The sequence below is a fragment of the Kryptolebias marmoratus genome, linkage group LG20 (genome assembly GCF_001649575.2).
Source record: "Kryptolebias marmoratus isolate JLee-2015 linkage group LG20, ASM164957v2, whole genome shotgun sequence".
Taxonomy (NCBI): domain Eukaryota; kingdom Metazoa; phylum Chordata; class Actinopteri; order Cyprinodontiformes; family Rivulidae; genus Kryptolebias; species Kryptolebias marmoratus.
The window spans coordinates 12891330-12915446 of NC_051449.1; the positions used below are offsets into that span (position 1 = coordinate 12891330).

A 24117-nucleotide genomic window follows, 5' to 3' on the forward strand; every position below is an offset into this window, starting at 1 on the left:
GCAGAACTTAATACGTAGCTTTAGCTTTTGATTTCAGCTCCTTTCCTCGCTGGTACGTGCTTTGCAAACATGACACCGGCAGGTCAGGACAAATGCAGCTCCCTTCAGAATCCTGCACTCATCATTTTAGCCAAGCTGCTGTTGACCTGGCGCCAACGCTACAAAACAGGACAAGTAATTTAATTTGCCATCACCGCCAACCTTGAGGCAGTGAATGTAGGCTACCGGCATCCCAATAGGGATGTTTGAAGATTATATCCTGGGTGGGTGCTGAGAGAGGGGTCAGGTTGTTCTGCGTCTCTCACACGCAGTTTCTTTACCTCAAAAAGAATGCAAAGACTGAAGAATATTCTTTATTTTTTGAGAATATCTAATGACGGGTTATAGATATACAGTTAAAAGCCTTTGTATTCCAGTATACCCAAATAACATAACAACATAGTGATGGAAGAAATACCATCAATACTTGCCTTTTTTCATTGCTTGGGATTCTGAAACGGCGAGTAGAATGAAGTGTTTGACCTTCAGCAAAAATGTTCTTATCAAAGTAAAAGAGCAGACTCTATCACAGCAACATGGCCAACCTCTGGGTATACTTAGCACGCACACTCGTGGTATACTGTATTAAGTAAGTCAACACATACATAATTCTTTTCAGTTTTAGACAGGAATAAGATATTGTCTCATTACATCCATGACATGAAGTCCCTAAGAGGAGCTAAAAGGAAGCACGACAGCTGTATAATTTTCTGCCTTTGTTGTGTAAAACACACCATGTAGTTCTGCTGTCAGTTAGGTTTACCAACTCAGGAAGTGTGTGACAAGAATGTTGCATTTATTCTGTTGCCATTTGTGATGATAAGATTACAGACCTCAGGATTTTTTTTTTTTTCAAAAGACCTTGCAGGAAGTTTACAAAAGACACACAGTACCTTATTTAAAATAGCTTTGTTATTATGTGACCCTGCAGCCATTTTGTCATTCTGACTCATCAGCTCTGCAATTATATCGAAGCGTTTAGATCAAATTCACAAATGATTTGTTACTTTATAAAACATTGCTCCTGTCAGATGGGCAAGACACATCCTTGACCTCATCTCTCATCACGCAGAGCCACCAAATGGACGAGTGTCCTCTTCTAACCGTGGGATGTGATGTGATCTGATTGCAATTACACCCATAACTTGTTGCCATATTCATTTGGCATCTTAAATAACCCTGGTGAACATATCTTGGGTCAGGGTTCAGGATTGGTCATAAAATCTAAATTTAATGCTCTGAGAGACTAGGTTGTTTTGCAGGGCACTGCGGTCGCTGTCTGGCAAAAACACACACTTGACTAACAAGACTGAAAAGCCGAGCGCATGCAGCCTTCGGAGGGAGATTCTGCTGCTGAGGCTGCTCGGCGGATTTTTGTGAAACGCTGCAATATTTATCAATAAGATGTCTGAATGGGCTTTTTATTCGGTGCTATGTGCCTTTTCTTCCAATGTTTCCAATTGAGAGCTTTTTACGTTTCCCAACTATTTGCACAGTCTGTAATGACACAGCTCAAAACCACACCATCACTTAACAGCCTGCACTACGACTTAGTAATCATAGGCTTCGCTCATCCCTTCCTCTTTATTCTATTTCTTTATCATTTTTCTGAAATTATCGTGCCTCTGACTCTTTCTATAACCCCCCCACACCCAAACACACGCTATGTTTAATTAATCTTAATCCTAAACTGAGCAAGACCGGTTCAGTGCAGTTCAAGACTAACGACTGGAGAAAGTGTTTGTTGATTTTACGGCACAGACTTGTGCTCTGTAGGGGAGCAGACTGTTATTTATGGCTCAAGGCCTCATGTGATTGGCTGCAGAGGGATATAATTATGTGTGGCACTTATAAGAATTAGACTAGGCTCCATGTTAAGTTGACTGGTTGCTAGGTTACTAAGTGAATGTAATTTTGACAGATTTGCAAAAAACTTTTTCGGTACTTACGGTGGGTTCAGTCAACAAAAGTGTAACTCGACATTAGCCATATGTCATAATTATTTAATGTTGTCAGATATCATGCTTAATACTGTGGTACCACTGTGTTTTTAAGGGTAAAATCGCTTTCGAGACATGAAAAGCATGGGAAGAAATTTATATATATATATATATATATATATATATATATATATATATATATGTGTGTGTGTGTGTGTGTTGCAGCAAAAAGAACAAAATAAAAATTTCTGAGAATTAGATAGAAGCCATTTCCTCTCTGTAGTTTGGCAATGATCTGATATCAACAAGTGGTCTAGTGGTTAGCGGCGTCATCATACAGAAAGGTGGTTCCTTGTTTAAACGGGGCTTTTTGTGCATGTTCTTGCTGCATGCTTTATATGAGTTTACTCCAGGTGGTCCAGTTGGTTTGTTCATTGTAGTTTCAAGGCTAAAAAAAGGAAAAAAAGCAGGTTTAAAAATGCATGGATGGATGGATGGATGGATGGATGAAATTAGCAGAAGCAGTTGATGGCAAACTGAACAGGATGGGTCCTGAGTAGCTTTTTAAAAATAGACTTATGTGAATTTACTTGATTGTATGTTGTGGCTATTACAGCTTATCCTTCATATAAATTGTAAAATGAATAAATAAATTTGATGCTGCTATGTTTAAAAAAAGGGGAAAATGCAATTGTCAGTCAGGGTAAAAAACAGGAACTGACTTTTCCATGACAAAGAAGATACAGTATTTCTACACTAAAACGGTTAACAGAAATGTGTTCAAAGTGCTGCCCATTGTGTTGGATGGGCAGCACTTTGAACACATTTTATAATCGGTGAGAAACTTGTAAATAACTCATGAAAGAATAAAGTTATGTTAAAACCAAGCACACCATTGTTTTTCTTGTGAAATTCCCAATAAGTTTGATGTGTCACACAACCCTCCTCCTATTGAAAAAACAAAAGTTGGATCCAAAATGGCCGACCTCAAAATGGTCACCACCAATCTTGAAAAGTTTCCCCCCTCCCATATACTAATGTGCCACAAACAGGAAGTTAATATCACCAACCATTCCCCTTTTATTAAGGTGTATCCATATAAACGGCCCACCCTGTATTCAGGGTGGTCCGACGGGGGACCTTGAAAAGCCTAATGGGATTATGCCAGTCTGAATGGGTCTTTGCTGGCGGTGGGTTCTGTACACATGCAGCAAAACGACAGAATTTTCCTGCCCTCCTATTGGTGGTGAGAAGATGATACTTCAGCTCTCAGCACCGTGACTAATCCTGTTCTGTATTCCATCCCATGACATACGTGATCCCTGCCTTTAATAATGCATGTGCAGTCAGATCGCTGCTAGAAAACACTGGGATGTGAGGGGAATTCGGCCTCAATGAGTAATCCTCATCCAATCCATTTATTTTGAACTCTTGGGCCGCCGCAGTAATGGATAGTGATGTGTCTGTTATTTTCAAGAGTTTACAGACAGTCGGTGTTACTTTGACGTGTCTTTTCTTACGTGTCAGGCACACTGCGACAGATCCAGCTAATTTCCCCTCCTTTTGCATGTCAGGATGAATAAATCACTTCATGTTTTTTGTCAGTGTCAATGCAGTTTGTTTCTGTCTGATAAACTACCCAAATAAACCTTAAATTAAAGAAAAAAGGCTTATACTATCTAGGAAAGGGAAATTCTCTGTAGTTGGAACTGTGTCAGAGCCATGGTTTTACGTTCTACTTTATCTCTTTATCACATAAAACTCAGTCAGGTCACCTCTAAGCCCGCAGCTTCTAGCTTCAGTGAAGGCTGGTGTTATTAAAGGTTATATGACACCGCGTCAATGCCTGACTGAGTGGATAGTTTAAGTATAGACTCTTAGTCTTCTCTTCTCACCTAATTACTGGTGTGATTTTAATGCAAGTCACTGTGATACTGGCCAGTGGACCCCGGTGTCTGGGTCTGTTACAGAACTACGGATCATCTGACTACAGTGTTAAGATAAGACAGCTATAACGGTTTCCAAACTGGATAGTGATGTAAACTTATAGGGGGATGACTTACATGGGGTAATTAGGATTTATCCATAGCTCCAAGTTGTGCTGTGACTTTTAAAGTTGCGCAATAATCTAAATGGCACATCCATAAACACGCTTTTCATTGTCCCTCCCCTGCGTCTCTCTCGGGGTCTCTGTTTCTCCTCGCCGTCATAGCGGAGTTGGAAATGCAGTAGAGCTACTCGCAGACTGCAGTGTCCAAGGAGTCTTAAAAAGGCAAGGAGGTGCACTCTGGTTCCTGGCAGCTTGTGGAGCAGCGGAGGCTAAATTAGGCCTGATTTCATTGACATCCAGTCCCTCGGGTCACTGCAGCCTTTCGGCCTAGAGCAGCGGAGGCCACTGATGCTTCGTCAGAGCTTTTCTTGACACTGCCGCGGTAAGTGAAAGTGGCACATCTCCAAAGACTGAAATGTTCTAAGCAAACAGAACAGAAATGCAAGTTAAAGGCTTGGTAATGCTCCCCTCAAATCTCAGTTGGTGCCGTTCTTTGTGGAGTTTGCTCGTTCTCCCCAGGCGTGTGTGGGTTTTCTCTGAGCACTCCAGTTTCCTCCCACAGTACAGAACACGCACGCTAGATTAACTGATTCTAGCGTCTGAGATTCTAAATTAACTCAAGGTTTTGTTAGTGTTTGGTTGTTTGTCCTGTGTGTCCTTGTGTTGGCCCTGTGATGGACTGTATGTCCCTGTGACTCTAAATGTTGTCAGTCGTGTGTCGAAAACTGTGTGAGTGTTTTAATTTAATGTAGGCATCTTGCAACAGTCGTTAAATAACTTTTTAGTGCAGACTATGCAACCCTACTTTGAGGAGCACAGTGTGTCACCAAGTTTAGACGAAAGCTGCAAATGTAGGGCATGGCAATTTATCTAAAGTTATTTTGCAATAATATTAGGATTCTGAACTCAAACTGGGAAAAGCCCAAAGTCGCACTCTGCCAGCCTGAGCAACATTTGGTCCAGCTTCAGCCAGAATGACCAAGAGAACCTTTGCTTTGCAAGAAACGTAAAACTATTTTTGCTTTTTGGAAATATTTTTCTTTGTTTTGAAGAGACTAATAATGAATGACTACAATTAAAAAACCTTTTTTTTTTTGTACCCATAAGGAAAGTTGTCTGCATGCTTCCAGGTTTTGGAATCAGTTCCATCTATAATAGATCATTCATAACAGTACTCTCTGCTGTCAGGCTTTAGTAATATGATTTCAGTATTTACCAAAATAATTATGTGTGTGTTATTATTTATGTGAAATTCAAATTTATTAGGAGAGAAGCTACTCTAATTTGTGCAGTATTAAATGATATTAAAACACACTGAGCCGTAGCTCAGAACATCCATCCCTCTGTTTGTTGTTTAGTGGTGTACGTTGCTGATGAGCAGCTTGTTGTCTCCCTCTCACTCCCCTCTGTGTTTTGCCTTTTGCCGTGCTGTCCTGTGTGATTGACCGTGTCTCTTTCTCTGTGCTGTCAGTCGGAGACAGGTGCTGAGTGCTGCTGAGTGTTGCAGCGTGTGTGGGCCCCAGAGGCCTGCTTCAACATTCCACTGATAGTTTGATAGACATAGTTTTTTGTTTTTTTTTTGGGGGGGGACAAATGCTGCACCAGTCCTCTCAGAAGAACCGCAAGGGTAAGTTATGTCCAGTGATGTTTGTGTGTGTGTGTGTGTGCGTGGTGGAGGGTTGAGATGCTCTATGCATACACCCCCACCCCCCTTCGTGCTTCCTTATTTACCATGTTGTTTTACTGCTGATCTCTCAGGCTACAACTGGCTCCAATATCAAATAATCTTCCTCTTTTCCCATACTCTCAGGAGCACATACTCACAGGAGCACTTGTAAAACTACACACCTGTCTATGTACACAAACTCTAAGAGACCTAGTGCTTAGGTGTGCAGGGACAATCAGATACAGTTGCTCAAATGTAAAGTTTTCAGTAACATTTTAACTGTATTTTTATTTGTTTACAGTTATTTATATATGCGTTAAGACTAAGATGGACTGAATTCTATTCTTGCAGGACCATGCACAACTCTTATGTTTAATTATTTGCTTCCAAGGAGCAAGACCCTTTTTGTAATCGTTTTAAAATGATCAAAACAATAGTTCTTTAGGCTTTCTGAAGGTCTTTTAAAGTTTTCTTTTGGACTTTGGCTGCTTTTTCACTCATTTGCAACACTCTATTTTCAGAGAAGTGTTTTCTTGTTTGTTTTTTTTTGTCAGGCTGTTTAAGTCTGATCTAAAAATTATCTGGGGATAAATAAGCTCCCTAAGGCAAGTAATGAACCAGTGTTGTGTTGCCAGATAATAGACAATTTAGCAAATAACAGATTTTAAACTGAATGTCTAAGCTGTTTTATCCCATCAACCTGTCACAAAAGCCTAATTTATTCCCATTTCTTTAGTTGAATTAAAGAAAAACAAACAAATATAACAAAGTTTCCCATATTAATTGTACTTTAGCACCAACAAGACGATTCCCGAAACGATATTAGCTAAAAGAAAATGTTCTTACGGTAGATAATCAACTGAAGGATGATTAATCTCTCTGGTCTGTGAGGTTTTTTTTATTTAACTTTAAGACAATGTACATCTACTGTAGACAGTTTACTATACCACTTCTTTTGTCTTCCACTTTCTTCATTTGTTCAAAGCTCACACTGCACAATATGCTGATATGGTCAGGTATAAGTGGGAAAAAAAAGCAGTCAAAGTTCAAAGAAAAACTTTGAAGTATCTTCAGAAAAGGTCAAGAATATTTATCAAACGCACTTTGAAAGATTATAAGAAAGTCTGACTCCTTGGAGGCAAAATATAAAGAAATAAAGTGTAGTTTCAAACATCTGTACGATAGTGTAGATATTAGTCTTTTCTTTTTGTACAGCACCACCTATAACTTTGACCAGTTCAGTTACTTTATAATTTAAATGTACATTCTAACTATGTAGTCAAAAGTTGAACATTACTGCTTAGAGAAATGCATTTAATTAACAGTTTAACAGTTGAGAACATGATAGCACAGCGTGCGTGCACAGAGTTGTGCAAAGGGAGGAAAAGAGGAAGTTATGAAAAGGGGATCCTGAGAGAGGCGGGGAAAAGAAACAAGGTGACCATATTTGGCATAAGTACATAATGCAAGCAGAAGATGCAAATGTGATAACGAGTGGTTGTCATGGAGACTTGTTGTTCCGCAGTGATGGTTTGCTGTAAACCTGACCACATTTGCGGTATGGCCGTTGCTAAGCAGAAGGTGCTATTATGAGAGTGTGAGAGAGTAGAGCGAGAGAAGTCGAGGAAGACAGAAATGAAGATGTCAGTTCATCCCACAATGCATTGCATCAGCATGACCTGTGTTGAAGCGGCTTTGTCTGTCCCAGTGGCACGTCAGCGATAGACAGACAAACAGGTAAACCTTCTGTCTGTGTAATTTATATATGTATATATGTAAAGGATTTGTGTCTGTAGGTCATATTATCAGTGTTTTAACTGCTTCTTAAAATACTGTAACTGAGTGAAGTTATCGAACAAAGATAGAAAGTTTCTTTGCTCGATGAGCCAAAGTTGCCGTTTGCTCAAATTTGTCCTTTTTTCAATGTAAGAGGAAGTGGTATTTTGCAATGACAGGAGAGTATAATGAGCCAGTTTGTCTGTGGGCTACATTTAGACAGAAAAGTATATTAAGAGGCCGATGTAAAGGTGTTTCCACTTGCTTTTATTTTGTTTCCAAGATGAGCCAAGCCTCAAGCTCGACTGGTGCTTTCATTTACACAGCGGTGTCAGATGGGGATAAGACACCGTGCCATTTCCTTCCTCTGTGTTTCAGCCTTGACAACGTGAATTGCACCTGCTTCCCTGCACTGTGTATCAAAATTACAGAAAAAAAAAGGTTAAGAGAAAACCACAAAGCATGCAACAGGCAAATGTGAGTGCAAATCTGCAGAAGACAAAGAGGCTTTGTTTAACTTGTAACTTGTTTAAGTGAACAGGAAAATAACCAATTTCTGCTTTGTGGTAGAAATTGTCTTAAATTTATATATATATATATATATATATATATATATATATATACTGTATATATTAGAAGTGGTCAATTTGAATGCAACTACAGACTGTTTATCTTTTCTTTTTCTTTTTTTTTTTTTCAAAAATGATGCCCATTTGAAATTATTGCTGTAATGGAGCTTAATGTGAGCGTAATGCGTGCTTGGAGACGTAGTGATAAATGAGCCTTCGGGTTTTGGCGCACAAAAGCTCTTGGACGTTTCCTCAGAGAAGTGAGAGTTCACATCTGCCAGCCAATGTCATTTACAGAGGGCTGGGAAATAGCAAAGCAGTGACATGATATGGAGGGGTCGGATGGAAAGTTGAGTTTATTAAGGATCAGGACATAAGGCAGAGGAGGTAGGAGGAGAATTTTGACCTTTAGGGTGATAAGATTTGACTGAGACAAATGAATTATATGTAAAAAAAGAGAAGCTTTTTGAAATTTTCTATGAAATCAACATTGTAATCAACTTTTGGATTCAATTTTATCAGTGCAATTAAAAAATACATAAGTAAAAAACAAGACAAAACAAAGTCAAGGCAGCAAAGATAATTCTTCATAAAGCATCTTGATGCTGGGTTTGATTAAACTAGAGTTACTTTCCCTCCCTCAGTAAATGTCCCTCCAGATTCACAATCAAAATGTTACAAATGTTTTTACAGGTTAGGTTGCCCCCATTGTGGTTATTTCACTTTTCTTTTTGTGAAAACGTGCTGGAATTCCCCTTTAGTATATCACTTACACACTTCTTCCTGTTTTTGGTCGGTCGGTTGATCGTTTGGATGCGTGTGAACGCTTTGCTCAGTTAGTGAGTTCATTTGCGTTGCTCCTTGCTTCTCTTTTACACATTCGTCGCCTCTTTGACCTCCACGGCACTCTTCTGTCTGTGAGATACAAGACGGGTCGAGCAGAAGGCACGTGGCCGAACATGAATAGGGAAAAGTTGAACGACGCGCGCGTTGTGTTTTTTGAAGAAGTTGTTTGCAGAATGAAACCTGAAAGTGTTGACTGTAAAAACTAAATTGCAAGTATTTTGCAAACTGAAGCTTTGACTCAGCTGGAAGACCTGTATTTGCACTAAAGGGAAATTCTTACAGTACGTTATTAGAAGCAGACATTCAGGAGTTTCAAGAGAAAGGTCAACTGTGAATGTGCAATTTAATCATTATGACAAGTTAATGAAAGTCATAACGTACAGAATGACCCCAAAAACAGTGCACTAAAAAAATAAACATGAATAAAGTACTGTGGCAGAGTAAAAAAACAAAAAACAGAAACAGTGCCGAACTCTCAGCTGCACTAGAAAAGGGGAAATTCCACGTCAGTGTCTGAGCTTCACAGAGACCACCAATCTCTGGAGGTAAAACTGTCTAATATTAAGCTTGATCAATATCAGTCACCATTAATCTTTATTACGTGTCAACGAAATGCTCCCTTTGCTGTCAAACAGTAAGTTCCGCTAATTTAAAACATGTCGTATACGTCCTTCTGCAGGGCTGCTTCCATGGTTTAAAACCGTTCTTTCCACCATTAATGACAAGCCGTCGAAAATACTTAATGACGTGCACAGTAACAATTTTTAATATAATTCAAATCAGAAGCTATTTTTGGGCTCCCTCAGCGTGCAGGCACATTTCACCAAGATGTTTGGTAGCATCGGCGCTCCAGCTGACTCATCCACAAATCAACACCCCGGGTTTAGGGGGGGTTGCTGTGTAAATTAGAGATGACTTATCACCAGCTTTGTATTAAACAGAACTATGCAGCAGGGGAAACTACTCCATAAAACACAGACATATGAGGCGTGACATTTTTGTTTTTCAAAAGGCAATGAGAATTTTATCAGCTGTGTGTTTAAACTAATGAGTAAGTATGCATATGTTATACTGATGTCAGTTCTCAGGAGGACCATGATAACCCTAACTGCTTGAACAGAAGGCAACTGAACTTCCTGTCTTGGTTTTTAATACATTTTGCTGCTCATTTAAAAAGGTCTGTTCTGCTCTAAGTGACTATAGATAGAGATGATTAGATGCGGCTATGAAACATGTGACTACAACATCTGACATTCTGAAGGTGTGTGTTTTAAACTCAGATCGACCTAAATGACCCGAACAATGGATGATTGGGTCCGAGGCGCACATGTGACTTTAATGACTCAGAGTGTGCTCGTCACAACTGCAGTCAAGTGACCGGTGCTAGCATTATGAAAAACATTTAGGACGATATATTGCAAAACTTGATTTGAATTCTCTTCATGACCACATGTGAAATGAGTTCTAGACAATTTTCCTGGTCAGAAACAAAAACCCCTCTCACAGCTGAAAATGTGTAAGGATTCCTCAGATGCCAATTCCACTATCTCCTGAGCTACCGGATATTGCAGCATCAGGTCTAAATCTGATTTTTAGAGGCTCCTTTAGCCTCTCAGACTTTCCCCCGACAGCAAGGGTCGAGGCACCGAAAGCCTTGTGTCAACAGCAACACAGGAGAGTTGGTATCTGCTGTTGCTTTTGTATTTCCTTATTCAGACTTTTTGTACTGTAATGTGCTTCTGAAACGCAACAAATTGTGCTGATTTGCATCTTTTGTAGTGGTCATGAGTATTTATTTCTTTTATACTCCATTGAATTATTATAAATATTACAGTAGTGGTGGTTTGATGCTGGTACAAAGTGAAGAAGAGCGGCTGTGAGGCTGAGCTGAAGGCTGCATGCCACAGCAGAAAAGCAGCATGAAGGGGAGAGAATGGAGCCGGACAGAAGCCAGACCTAATCTGACACACACTCCCTGCAAATCTTTCCATAGTTTCCTCCACAACCCTTCATCTGTTCATTCTTTCCAACTGCCATTTTCCTCCTCGCCGTTTTAGGACCCTTCTTTCACATGTTTCAGTCTGACTTCTTTCTGTTTGTATCCAACTTCATTTTCATATATATATATATATATATATATATATATATATGTGTGTGTGTGTGGGTGTGTGTGTGTGTATAAATATATACATATATGTATTATTTCAGTGTTTTGTCACTGTGCATGGTTTCTCTTCTTTGTATGTTTATCTTGTTACTTCTTACTTCCTGTTGTGTTTTCCCAGTCATTTTATTCCTGCCCCTTTCCACTTCATTTTTAGCTACAGTGGAAAGGCAGGGGCAGTTCTGCTGTAACTGAGCTCATACTTCCTGGTGTTGTTTTAGGGGGGCGTGGCCAGCTTCAGTATAGAGATGAGAGGGAGGGAGAGGGAACTGCAGGATCTGTATGCTCAGTGCAGTCACAGCTCCCTCCTCCTCCTCCTCCTCCTCCTCCACAGCTGTTGCTACTGCCGCCCAGCGAGCAGCACTTCCCTGCAGCAGACAGACGATCCAGAGGCTGGGGAACCAGTAAAGACACAGCCCAGCCCGTCACAGCACAGCTCCGCACAGCCCAGCTCAGACACTTGAAGAGGCTGGGGAGGAGACACACTAGCGCACACAGCCAACGCTGCAACACACACACACACACACATAGACACACACTCCTCCTCTCTCTCACTGTTGGTGCTCGGCTCTGCACAGCTCCTTTACTCATTCGCTGCTGATTCACTCGCTCCCTTGCTTGCCTCTCCTCTGCCAGTCGCTCTGCCTTGTTGTGTTCTGCCTGCCTGCCTGCCTGCCTGAGAATGGTCCAGCCGGTGCCTAAGGGTCTGCTGTCGCGGCCTGTCTGAACACACGCATAAACATACAGAGCCAGTCGACACGCGGATGCCCACGCACACTAACTGGAGAGCTATGTGAGAGGTAAGAGCTTGGTTTATAACCCTCCACCATGTCTCTGTGATTTGTCTAGACCTTTCCTCTTGTCTGAGCTTCTGTCTTCACTTTCTAAAGTAAGAGACCATGCAGTAGGTAGAGAAATATGGAGACTGTTTGCCTTAATGTCTGCTGTATGTATATATATATATATATATATATATCTATGTGTGTGTGTATGTTCAGTGTATGAACGGGTAACTTCTATTTGTTATAGCTTATCTTACAGATATGATCACACATACACTGATAAACACATTCCTGGCTCAAAACAGGCAGCCACACAGGAACTTCTTCCTGAGGGTAGCGCTGGTTAGCAAGAAAATTTGCTGGTGTGTGTACGTGTGTGTGTGTTTGGAGGGCCGTGGTTTTTCCAGGAAGCAGCGAAGAGGATCAATAGATCGCCCACTCAGCTTTCATTCCCTTCATCTGACTCAACATTGGACATGTTAGGAGTTATCCTACAGGGCTCAGTAAACACACAGAATTGTTAAAAACAAAATATATATATATATATATATATATCTCCTCAAGCATCTCCAGCCCTCTTGCTGCGTCAGCCTAAAGGTGGGACGCATGGCTTTACATGTGTGTTTCTCGAACGCATGTGAGGCGAACTCCCACCCCTGTGTATGTAAATTATGCACATGTGAAGCCGCTGCTACCTTATATGGTGAGCAGTATTTCAGTACAGTACAATCTTGCCAAGCATTTCGGGTCGCGGGAGGAGAGAGTGTGTTAGAGGGTTGACTCCGTCTGTGGGAGTGTGTGTATGTGTGGGTTAGTGTATATGTCTGGCTAAGCAAGTGTTTGCATGCGTCTGACGGGGGGGGGGGAGTAACCAAAAAGAGGAAGAAAGTTTAAGTAGGAAAGACATACAAGAAGGAAACCCAGTAAATGGAGGGATTTTACGAGCTGATGTTCAAACTGGAGTAAAAAGTAAGTTGCGTCATATTTTATTTTGGCTTTGAACAACGATTTGAGATTAACCCGTAGTGTTTTTCTTTCGCTGTTTAAAGGTTTAGAACTGTTTAAGCTGATCGGTCTAATAAAAAAACATATCAAAAGTGCTGTTACTTGTACTGTACAAAGTGTCTCATACTTAAAATACTTATTTAAGAAAAAAAAAAAAAAAAAGAAGTAAGGCCTTTAGTCAGCGTTTCCTCTTTTTGCGTCCAAAACCGAAAAACAGTCAGCTACAACTCTGTTAAATTAAAGAAAAAAGAAAAACAGATGTATGAGAGACTGAGGATCATCATAGATTTAACCTTTAGCCTCCATTTCACTTTTTTACCTCTTTGTCCCTCTCCTTACCATCTTCCCTCCTCCTCCTCCTCGCCTCTCTGGTTTTCCTTTTGGCGGTGTGTTGGTGGTTGGAGCAATGGTAAGGAATGTTGTTGTTGTTGTGACTGAACTGGATTCATGGTGGCTCAGACAGTAGCACACACACACACACACACACCCAGTATGTACACACATTCAAATGGGCAAAATGCAGACAGATGTGTGGTATATCGTATGGAGGAGTTTTTAAACAAATCCCCTGCTGGAGGTGGACTGTGAACTGTTATCTAGAGAACATCTGTGCACCATTTTATGTTGTCGTTGTGACTGTAGCAGGCAAAGATTACATTGTTATCTCTTTGTGTAGATGTATAGACATATGAAGTGTGGCGTAAATGGCCATCTGCTTATATGTGTTGCCTCTGATTTCACATCTGCCCTGCAGACAGGATTAGGTGCATGCTTGAGTCTGCACTAACAGGTTAAGCCTTTATTACACGAGGAATCCTTTGGTCGTTCCTGTGATGTTATGGCCACATTTCATCTCTTCTTAGTGTTGGTTTCTCACAGCTTTGGTTGAGTACTACGCCTTCCATTTAACGCAAGTCCGTGCTAAGCTAATATTAATTGACTTCAGCAGCTGTCAGAAGCAAAGCTCTTTGTTACTCCTGTAATTAACAGGTCTTTAACCCGACATGATACCCATCTGTTTCTGCTCTTATCAACATTTAGTAATGTTCTGGCTCGTGTCTTAGTGACACGTTGTACGTTAAAGCCAGTGGCAACCTTTAACTGAATTACACAGCAGCACTAATATGCAACATGAGAATGTTTTGAAGCTGTTTGTCATCAAGTCAGTATTTTTTAAACAATCTGTCCTGAGGTGCACTTGCCAACAAAAGCCTGCGCTTGTTTTTCATCACTACAGCACCATCAGGTTCTTCTCATAACTGTGACAAGAGACGGAGAGCTAAAACATTTAAAATTGCTTCCATCATATCTGCTTCTCAAACCAAATGCTTTCAAGAAACCTAAAGATCTTGCATACGTTCCTGTCTCAGTTTAGTCAAAGCTTACAAATGCAGATGTAAAACATGCAGTGGCAACGCCTCATTTCTTTGGAATTTGCTCAGTTATGATGTGTTAAACTATTAATAACTAGTGCAGGATGTAACATTTGCCTTTCTCTATTTGCATTTTCATTTTTAACAGAAATAAAAGAGTCAAAAGCAGATTTAAAGCGCATGGAAGTTCACGCACATTAAACATTATTAGAAGTCTTTGTGTTCTGTGTTGCATGAAAACTATTTCACTTAATTTTTATTTAATTATTTCTACCTCTAATACACAACAGTATGTTATACAGATGTTCAGTTCGCTGATTTCTACCATCTGGTGTGCAGACCGATAAGTTAAAGCGTGTTTATAACGCTTATTACTTATATTTTTTGTTTTCACTTGTTTTGGCCTGTTGGAAATGTCTTAAGTATGTAATTTGTCCTATCTAGGTCAGCTAGTATCCTCACTGTTCATTTCATCACATGTTTGCACTTATTACGTGTACACAAAGATTCAGTGTGGCACACAGACAGGGATATTCACCACATCTTAGGAATACTCGGTGTTCGGACAGACAGAGGTTTGTGCTTTTGCAAAGTTTTGCATTTCTGTATGTCGTCAGTGTGTTGTCTTGTGTGCGCTTGTGCGCGTGCATACCTCTGTCTATGTATGCTAAACAAGAGATCTCATTGTCCCAGAGGTTTGCTCTAAGAGGAATCAATAGCCATTGTTTGTTTTGCATTCCTAGCTCAAGCTGCACTTTCCGAGCCCAATTATATAATTGAAGGACAAATAAGTCAGTTAAACTAAAGTTGAGATGAGCTAAGAGCTCTATGCTGATGACTACAAGAAAAAGGAGAATGGCAAGCTGAAATGGCAACTCAAAATATGTATATATTTTACTTACCTGGGCTCTGTGGAGCACACTTGTCTATTGTAGGTGTGTGGTTAATAATGGTTAAAATAAAACTATATATTTTTTACTTTGATTTCAATTTTATTTTGTAGCCTTCCAATGCAGATATTATTGGAATTAAATCCAAAATGCATAAAAAGTGCCTCAAGAAATGTACAATACTCAGGTGTGTAAGTATAAAAAAGCTATAATTAATATGTTCTCAGCCTATAGTTTCCATATATTTGTAGCAATTGAAAACACATCAAGAGACAGCAGAAAAAAAAAATTCAAGTATTCATTTATCAATATATGCACCAGAATGTATGTGGAAAGGGTCAGTGAGGCCAACATTGGCACGTTTTTTTCTGAGCACATTTTGCATTACGAGCAGGAAGGCCAGGAGTGCATTTCCTACCGCTTTGTCCACCATGATGATCTGTATCAGCAAACTGTCACCCTGACTCTACCTTAGTCAAAATGCTGAAACTACTCCCTTTTACTGAAAAGCAGTAAACCAGAAAAGATTAATGCCTCTGTCTCAGCAGACAAAGTGAGGGGGGAAAAAGGCACCTAAAGCTTTGTTTAGTTAGTTAGGTGACTAAAAACTCGTGGTGCAAGATAAACAGCAGCACATAGTTATTAACACTGCATTGTTTACCACAGTATAACTACTCCGCTAAGACCAGGGCTGAGGTAGAGCTGTTTGTTTGTTCATTTGCAATATGACGCAAAAACCTCCCAAGCCAAATTTTCTGGAACTTGGTGAAAAGTTGGCATGCAGGCAAAAGAAGAAACCATTCATATTTGGTGAGGATCTGGATTACGTTCATTAAAATTGCAAAATACATAACATGAGACTGGGGGAAGACAAGTTTCCTGTGTCCCTCCAGCCAATTAAACTTGTAATGTCAAATTTTAAGGTACACTTCTCTCTACTTATGACGCTGTTACTTGTCTCACTCTTTCTGTGTTCAGGAAGTCTTATCATAACTTTATACCACACCCTCTTTTTTTTATCTCCCAATTGAAATAACAACACCCACTCATATTTTCTAATACTTGGATAGCTCCAGCTTTTTAATCAGTTGAGGCATGTCTTCCTAACAAAACAACTCTTTGTGCTTGGACAACCTTATTCAGTTAGCTCTGAGCAAAATCACTTGCATGTTTTTTCTGCGTTTTCTCTGCATAGGTGACTGCTGGAGGATCGTTTGCCACTGAAAGCTAATTTCTTTTGAGTCTCAGAACCAGGAGAGAGTAAAAAGACGCACAGACTTGTTTTTCGTATCAGATGACACGTATGCCGTTAAGGCATTTGTTGGTGTCACATGATCATGAGCTGTCGGTGACGTGCTGATACTGAAGACTTCTTTTTTGCAACCCGGTGTGATTTCTACCACATGTTCTAAAGGCCGATAGGAAACACACAGTGTCTCTCATTTGCTCTCGTTCGCCATTCCCTTCCTCCGCTGCGATTGACCTTGCACCAGCTTGCAAGACCTTGGAGGCTGAGGGAGTGCTGCTGAGGATGCTGGAAGAGGGTGTAGGCCAGACAGTCACAATGATATATGGATGGAGTGGAGGTTGTGGAAAGAAACCAAAAGGCCAAAGAAGCCAAAAACAACACAAATACAGCAGTAAGAAGCAGTTGAAATTAAACATTCGGTGAATAAAATAAAACGTGAAAACGAGCACCAATAGATAAAATGGGATTAGATTAGAGTAAGGGGCATACAACAGGGAAGACCACAGAGATGAAGAAATCAATGGGGCAAGGATGTTCCTGTCCAGACATGATGGATCATAAAGAGCTCTCATTATTACTCTGGCACATTACCACACTTTACACCGCCACAGATATGCACTGATTTCTCAAAGAAACCATGGAAACCGGTTAAAACAGAACTCAGAGGGCATCAGTTTTTCATCCGTCAAGTCATAACACTGGCGCCTTCATTTAAGGAAATCTTTAAATAGAGCCCTCTGTTCCACCTCATTAATGGTGTCCAGCTGTGGCTTTTGTTCGGTAGAAGCCACAGCGTGGATCTGTGCGGCAAAATGTGTGTCCAATCAGACTGGGACTGTTCTGCAGTAAAACCAAGTAACGTCAACATTGCAGGATTTGAAACCTAGAGGTCCCGGGTGAGCTCAGGATAAATCATGAGCGTCAGGCGCCGCTGACTTTTCACAGGAGTGAAGATGAAACGATGTAAACAGAGTTCATGGGAACAGAAACATGCCCTTGGTTGTGTAAACAAAAACATTGGCATGTCCCAGAACAAGACATTGAGTCAAAAAAGGTTTTTTAGCATGAAAGGGTGATTGAACTGCCAAGGAGCATTACTTCTTCTCATTAAATGAAATAGCAGCACATAATAAAATGTCCGATTCAGTCATTGTTTTTTTGTTTTTTTTTTCTCTTAAGGACGGCATTGCAGTTGATTTGTATCTGTACCCAGGTACGTGCAAAGTAGGACAGTTGTAGCATTTGCATATATTTGTGCTTTGACTCCAAAGGTCGTCTCTAGCGGTAGTGCTCTGTTCAGGGTCATCCAAGGTGAACGCAAAGAGTTTACTCCTTCGCTTCCTCTCTGTTTTTTCCTCTCGAAGCACATGATTTATCCATGTGGCTGGGTCATCCTAGCTTCAGCTGTTCTGCTGCAGGCTGCTGTAGTACCTTGTTGCAGTGCTGTGAAGTTAGCAGGCGTTAGCTGCTAAAGGTACGCATGCCTTTCTGGGAAAAGCGATTACCCTACAAGGGTGTGGTGACTCACGCCGTCTGTGTGATAAGAGCAGAATTGGCCCCTGGGAGCCTAATCATGCAAATTCCTCCAGCACTAAAAATATATAACACTGGAGGCAAAGCAGGATCATTAGAATAATAATGTTGTTCACTTCTGAATGTGATACAGCAGACGTAACACTGAGACTACTTGAGCGTGGTTGTAACGTCAACATCATTTTTTACTTTCAAATTCTTCTCCAAGAAGGACTTAACTGGATCTTTTATGAATTGCTGGCTGATAGATTGCTTTATTATGTGTTTATGAGACAGCAAGTAGCCATGGAAATGTTAAACAGTGATCATTTCAGCCTGTGTGTGTGTGTGTGTTTTTCTCCAGCAGTGGGCAGGTCAGCCTCCTGTTCGCTCCTCCCCCTGCCCTCACCTGGCCCTCAGCCCAGAATGTTGCTGCAACTCAGGCTAGCTCTCATTGGTCCCGACTCTCACAAGACTTCACAAGAAAGGAAATGACTAAACTCTTCTCCCTCATGCCCTGCCTCGACTTCCCCCCTTGCTTTCACTCTCTTCCTTTCTTTCACCTCTAAAACACATTAATAATGGCCAGCTTTGCGTTACTGGACTCCAAGCGATACAGGACTTGATCTGATTTTCTCCTGCGTCGGTCAGAAGAGGCGGAAAGTTGTGAATAGCAGCATTGTGCGTTTTTTTTTTTTTTTGTGTGTGTGAGTATGAGTGCTGTGGTGTGATGAGCGTGTGTGTGCAATATGTGTGTTTAGAGTGCAGGGCAGGGTGAAAGTTTTATTTGTTTTAGCTGACACCCCTGCATTTTTGACATTTGTACATATTTCTCATTCCCACAGCTGCATAGTGTTGCAGTGGCACGGCTTTAGTGCCGCAGCTGATAAGAAACTCCTCGGAAAGATACAGGAGAAGAAAGCGAAAGCATTAATGTTTTTATGTGAGGCATTAGACTAATCTGTCTCTCTCTCCCTCCGTTCTGTCTCACTCTCTCCGCAGAGGAAGTGCCTTTCCTGATGTCTGCTGCAGCTTTGACCTGCTTCTACAGCTGAAGCTCCACCCCCCCCCCATCCCCCCCTCCTTGCTCGCTCGCTTGCCGCCACAGTAATACGAGTAAAAGGACAGCAGCCACACCCTTCTCGCTGCCTACGCTCCGACCCAGTCGTCCCCGCTCCACCACCATCATCCACCGCACCCAGGTGGGCGCCAGCCTCAGCTTTCCTCCCCGGACGGCCGCTGCTGCTCACTACCAGCTGACCAGCCTTACCACTGCAGCCCAGCACACCACCAGGCCCACACAGCATCTCACACACCTTGCCTTTCACCTTCGCCTTCGACCCTTGAAGCCTCCGCTCAGTCCTCAGTGTCCTTAACCTTTCAGAAGCAGACTATACCCAGACTGTCACCTTCGTTGCCTGCTTCACCGCACCAAACCAGAGGGCTCTCAGTTCTGGATGAGAGTAAGCAATAAACAGGTTGAAAGAAAAGTCAAGCCAAAACGGACAATTTGTTAGGTTATGTTTTTTCCTGGATTTAGTAAATAGTGTTGTTTCATCAGGAAAATGACTCATTAGCATTCACAGTAAACATTGTCCTGCAACATTTCACTTTTGAAAAGAAGCTTTCAATCTACTGAATTTTTTTTTTTTTTTTAATGTTTCATTTCAACATATCACAGACAATACCGACAGAAAAAAATCAAAAAGGAGTCTGAAGTTGTGGAAAAACAAAACAAAACACTAGAAGTACTTTATTCGCAATTGAACGTATCTCTGCAAGGAATATTTTTGGTATAGCGTTGCCATGGCGATGAACATAGCACATATCCGCGACACAAAGTGGCTGACACTGGAAGTATGCCGGGAGTTTCAGAGGGGCACCTGCTCGCGCTCCGACCAGGAGTGCAAGTTTGCCCATCCAGCCAAGAGCTGCCAGGTGGACAACGGGCGGGTGATCGCATGCTTCGACTCGCTAAAGGTAAGAGAAAGCAGTGGCGGGAGGAAAGCAACTAGGTCGTGTCTCAGACGGTGAGACAGATCACACATAGGACACCGAGCACAGACAGTTTGAGGAACTGGAGTGAGTTGCAAAATGAAAACAGCATGTGAGGAGCGCTACATCTGGCCACAACATGTGCTTGTATTAGCCCTACCTATTTCTGGTCACGTGACTGGAGTGTGATCAAAGACACAAAAGTGAGGAGGGAGTTGGATCTTTTTAAATTCAGGAAGTGATAGTCATGACATTTTTCACAAGGCCCTTTCTAAAACAGTCATGTTAATATTTGCCAAGAAGCCCAATTTCTGAAAAATTACAATCACCGTAAACTCAGTCGAATGGATTTCTTCAGCAGCACCACACAAATGGAAGTGAAAACCCTGCAGTAATGCAGCTTTTGGAGAGAAAAACATAGATGAATTAGTTGACAAGTGCTCGCTTTTATAGCTGCCTTAATGTTTCACATCTTAACAGCTAAAAGGAACGAGGCGATAGCATCACCATGGAGCTCTCACTCACTCAAACCACTTCCTGTGTAAAGGCCTAAGGGCGGCCACAAGGGGTTTGTGTGAGTATCTTTGTGCATGTTTGTGTTTTTGAGCATTGTTGAAGGCAAATTTTGGAAACTGCATTCAGCAATGTTCCATTTTTAGGTACTAGCTAGAAAATCAGCATTTCATTTTCTCAGTCATCCTCGCCTTCACATTCAGAGTTCAGGATCTCTCACTTCAACTCAAAGTTTCCAGTAATAACACACACATGCACACAAAGGCTGTGTGTGCCGTTACTTCTGTTTTTATTTTAACCCTGCAGACACTGGCGACTTGTGGTCATTGTGTGTTTAAGTAGATTAGGACTGAAAAAAGGATGTTTGAGTATTTACAGGATACTGTGTTTATAGACAAAAAAGGAAAAACTGTAAAGGCCACAAAAACTTTTTTTCTTGAATTAATAGAAATGTGCAACTGCCTGTGTGTGTGTGTCCAAAATGTTCTGCACGTTTCTGTGCAGTTTTCCTACTTTTGACCACATCATTGCTTATTACCACCACCATTTTGCCATTTGTTTTAATGAGGCATATGAAAGCATTCTAGTGATTTACAGGAAGTAGTTTGTTTCCCCGTCTTACTGCGCTGTAGGGATGCTGACGTGTTCCCAGAAATGAATCGCAGGAGTAAAACGTTATAAATAGCAATAGAATTGGTGGCCAGTAATGAAAAAAAATAAAGAAAAAAAGAATCTGGAATCCTTCTGCTGAAATAAAACAGCTACAAAACCTTGACTCAGTGTTCTCCCAAATGTCTGGAGGTCGCTGTCCCCTCGGTTCTGCAGCAGTGGTGTGCCATCGAAGCATACGCCGACAGAAAAGTGGAGCTCTTACCTACAGGTCGAAGGATACCGATACGTGTAGAGGTGTTTCGATTATCATTCACATTCAGGTAAAGGTCACCAACATAAAAGAGGAGCTAGGAGATACGTGGTAGCTGTTTGGGCGTCCCATGGGGTTTATTTTTGTAGTTTGGACTGATTTTCAGTGGGACATGTGTTATAATGGAGATGGGTGATGCTTTTTTTAAAAGCTTGTTCCATTTTTTCCCCTGGTAATGAAAAGCAGAGCAGGTCTCTAAAAAACCCCACGGTGGAAACAGCACGAGTTAAAGACAGAGAACTAAATAAATAAGAAAAAAAAAGAGGACAGCTGAAATCAGGAAGTGAACGTTGTTCGTTTCTTGTTAAAATGCATAGATGGTAGATAAAAACTAAACTTAAATGTACAGAATCCCACATCGCTGCACAGATCTACAAACACGCTCAGTGACAAGATCAGTCGCCCTACTTTACTTTAGATTAAACAGCTGAAATGGGACAAACTCTCCGATGGTTTGCGTTACACAAAGCCATATTGCTCTCCTTCACAAGTCTCGAAAACACGTCAACGCACCCTCTTGGACATGTGCACGGGCTTCTTGCCCATGAGAGAGGATCGACCTTCTTCTGGAGAAGTGTATAATTAGAACAGGTCTCACATGATCACCAGTGCATAGCTGAGCAGGTCACACCCAAACCAAGTCATTTCCCCAACATCCACTCTCTATCTCTCTATCTCTATCTCCGTTTTTTACGGGCTGCTCATACACGGAGAAAACACACACGTATGCACATGTGGTCATGGCCTCACACGTGCAACTAAAGCATGCTGGTGTAAAGTCCATGCCGAGGGAAAAGAGGAAAGATGATCTCTGTAAGCCAACAAAAAAAAACATTAGATTTGTTACTTTTCTGCACAAAAAGCTTGCAATAATAGGCCCATGTGAGTGATATACCTTCTGGTGAGAGTTTATTTATTTAGACCAATGCATTTGTGCACGAAAGGCTGTTTACTGGCTTTAGACTTGGCCTTAACCCCGGAGCACGGCCCTTTCTGTTGCCTGTCTATCTGGTTGGTACAGCACAGACAGCTCAGCTATGTTGAAACGGGGCAAATATTTGGAAAGGGATAATGGCCGCCTGGACTCCCAGATTTAAATTCGGCTTTTTAACGTTGCCTGTTGATGATTAACTGCCGAACAGATAATTTAGGTGTGATAAAACCATTTAGAATGTGCAAACAAAATGCTTATAGCTAAAACCGATGCTAGCCACAGATGGTTTAACGAAGAGGTTGGGACGGTATGAACCAAATGCAGAGATTAAAACAAAAGCATCATGATATTTTAATGAAAGAGGCCCACTTTTATCAGTCAGTGTCTGTTATCTCGTGTGTTCAGGTTCTCTCGTTGCTGCACCGATGAGCTCCTAATATGGCTTGATTATAATTGTAGCTTAAAGCTGCAGAAAAAAAACCCTGAGCTAATGTCTTATACCAGGCTGAATGTGAAGTAATATGGTACTGTCTGCAGTGAAGGAACTTGTTGTTGCTTGTTTTCATTCTTGCAGGGCTCCTTCCTCTGAATGTGCCGCTCAGTTTAGTTTTTTGCCTCATTTAGTTCAGGCCACACCCATTTAAAGTATGGTTCATATTACACCCCCCTAACACCCCCTATCCGCAGACACAGACAGACATATTTACATATAGAAACCTGTGTGGCAAGAGTTTAGGGGGGTGGAGTGACATCAACTCTGTTTTGAACCTATCAGCAGAAACAAGGTTGTTGTTTTGTTTTTTTGTTGTTTTTTAATACCAACTCTACCTGTTATTTCATGAAATGAAAAGTTGTTAATATCTGTCATAGACAGTAGTTTGAAGACACGTGCACTTTTAAGCATTATAGACTTTGAGCTCTAACTGCCAACCTGACACACCCACTGTGGTCACGCCCGACTTCTGAGCAAAAGAGGCCAAATAGGAGCATGTTTTCGTTCTTAGTCTTTTTTTTATTTTTTCTGTCATTTCGACACAACGCTCTCCGTGTTTCTTACCATTTTGGCTATTTTGGCCGTGGTTATCTAGTGCAGCTGAGGTCCATTTGATATCCTGTGATATTTTTGGCATGTAATCTGTGACTGCACGTTTTTTTTTGTTTTTTTGTTTGCAATTCTTTTGCAATATTAATACCCACTGATGCCCTAGTGCAGTTGAAACATGTTTGTGGCACAGGCTTTGGGCATCTGTGCTTCAACACATCAAAATTTAAATTTAATACATTGATATTATAAATATAAGTTTATATGAGTTACTAAGTTGATTTCTTCTGATAGAAGTTTCAGTGACCATTCAAGTGAAGAAAATAATATTAAAATGAAAGCTGGGGACAAAAACCAGCTATTAGAAATGTATCAAAAAAATGAAGAATAAAGGTTGGAGAAAGTGTTTGAGGAAAAAGAAGCAGCTCATACAATTAAAAGACAATACTGGAGGATTTCTCTGCATCAAGGGAGTCAGCGCCTTCAAAAGATTTTTCACCAAAATTAAATATGACTGTTTAGTCTGATATCGTGTTTCCAGTTACTTTTCTAACCATTTAAAGAATTTCAAAGACTCAAGTCTGGTCGTTTCTCCTTGTTCTGTGTCTGCCTCTGTCTTCCCTCTCGTTTCGATAGCGTGCTTCTATCAGTGACTGGATGCAACAGTAACAAATTGGACGCACAGAAAATAACATCTGTACATCAAATGACTAGCGATAGTCGGACACGTGTTTGGGCAAATAATAGCCGTTTTGTGTTAACGGTGTTCTGAGGTTTCGAACCGCTACATGCTCGTTAAAAGCAACATTTTGTTCACTCGGTGTAAAAAGCACAGGGTTAGAAGTTCAGG

At 41.0% G+C, this 24117-nt stretch overlaps 1 protein-coding gene across 26 annotated transcripts in view; it reads left to right on the forward strand.

The window, feature by feature from the left end:
• The window catches only part of mbnl1 (muscleblind-like splicing regulator 1), a 47106-nt gene that overhangs the window by 1850 nt on the left and 21139 nt on the right, over window positions 1-24117 (forward strand). For 3 of the 26 annotated variants that reach the window (XM_017432510.3, XM_025009631.2, XM_037981971.1), the window contains exons 1-2: window positions 11414-11850; window positions 18864-19841. In XM_017432510.3, the coding sequence (XP_017287999.1) occupies window positions 19668-19841 (174 nt within the window). In that variant the 5' untranslated portion in view covers window positions 11414-11850; window positions 18864-19667. Of the gene's footprint in view, window positions 1-7314; window positions 7433-11413; window positions 11851-12091; window positions 12802-18372; window positions 18543-18863; window positions 19842-24117 lie in introns of those variants that run through there. The other 23 variants (XM_017432518.3, XM_017432524.3, XM_017432525.3 and 20 more) reach the window with 16 other exon arrangements.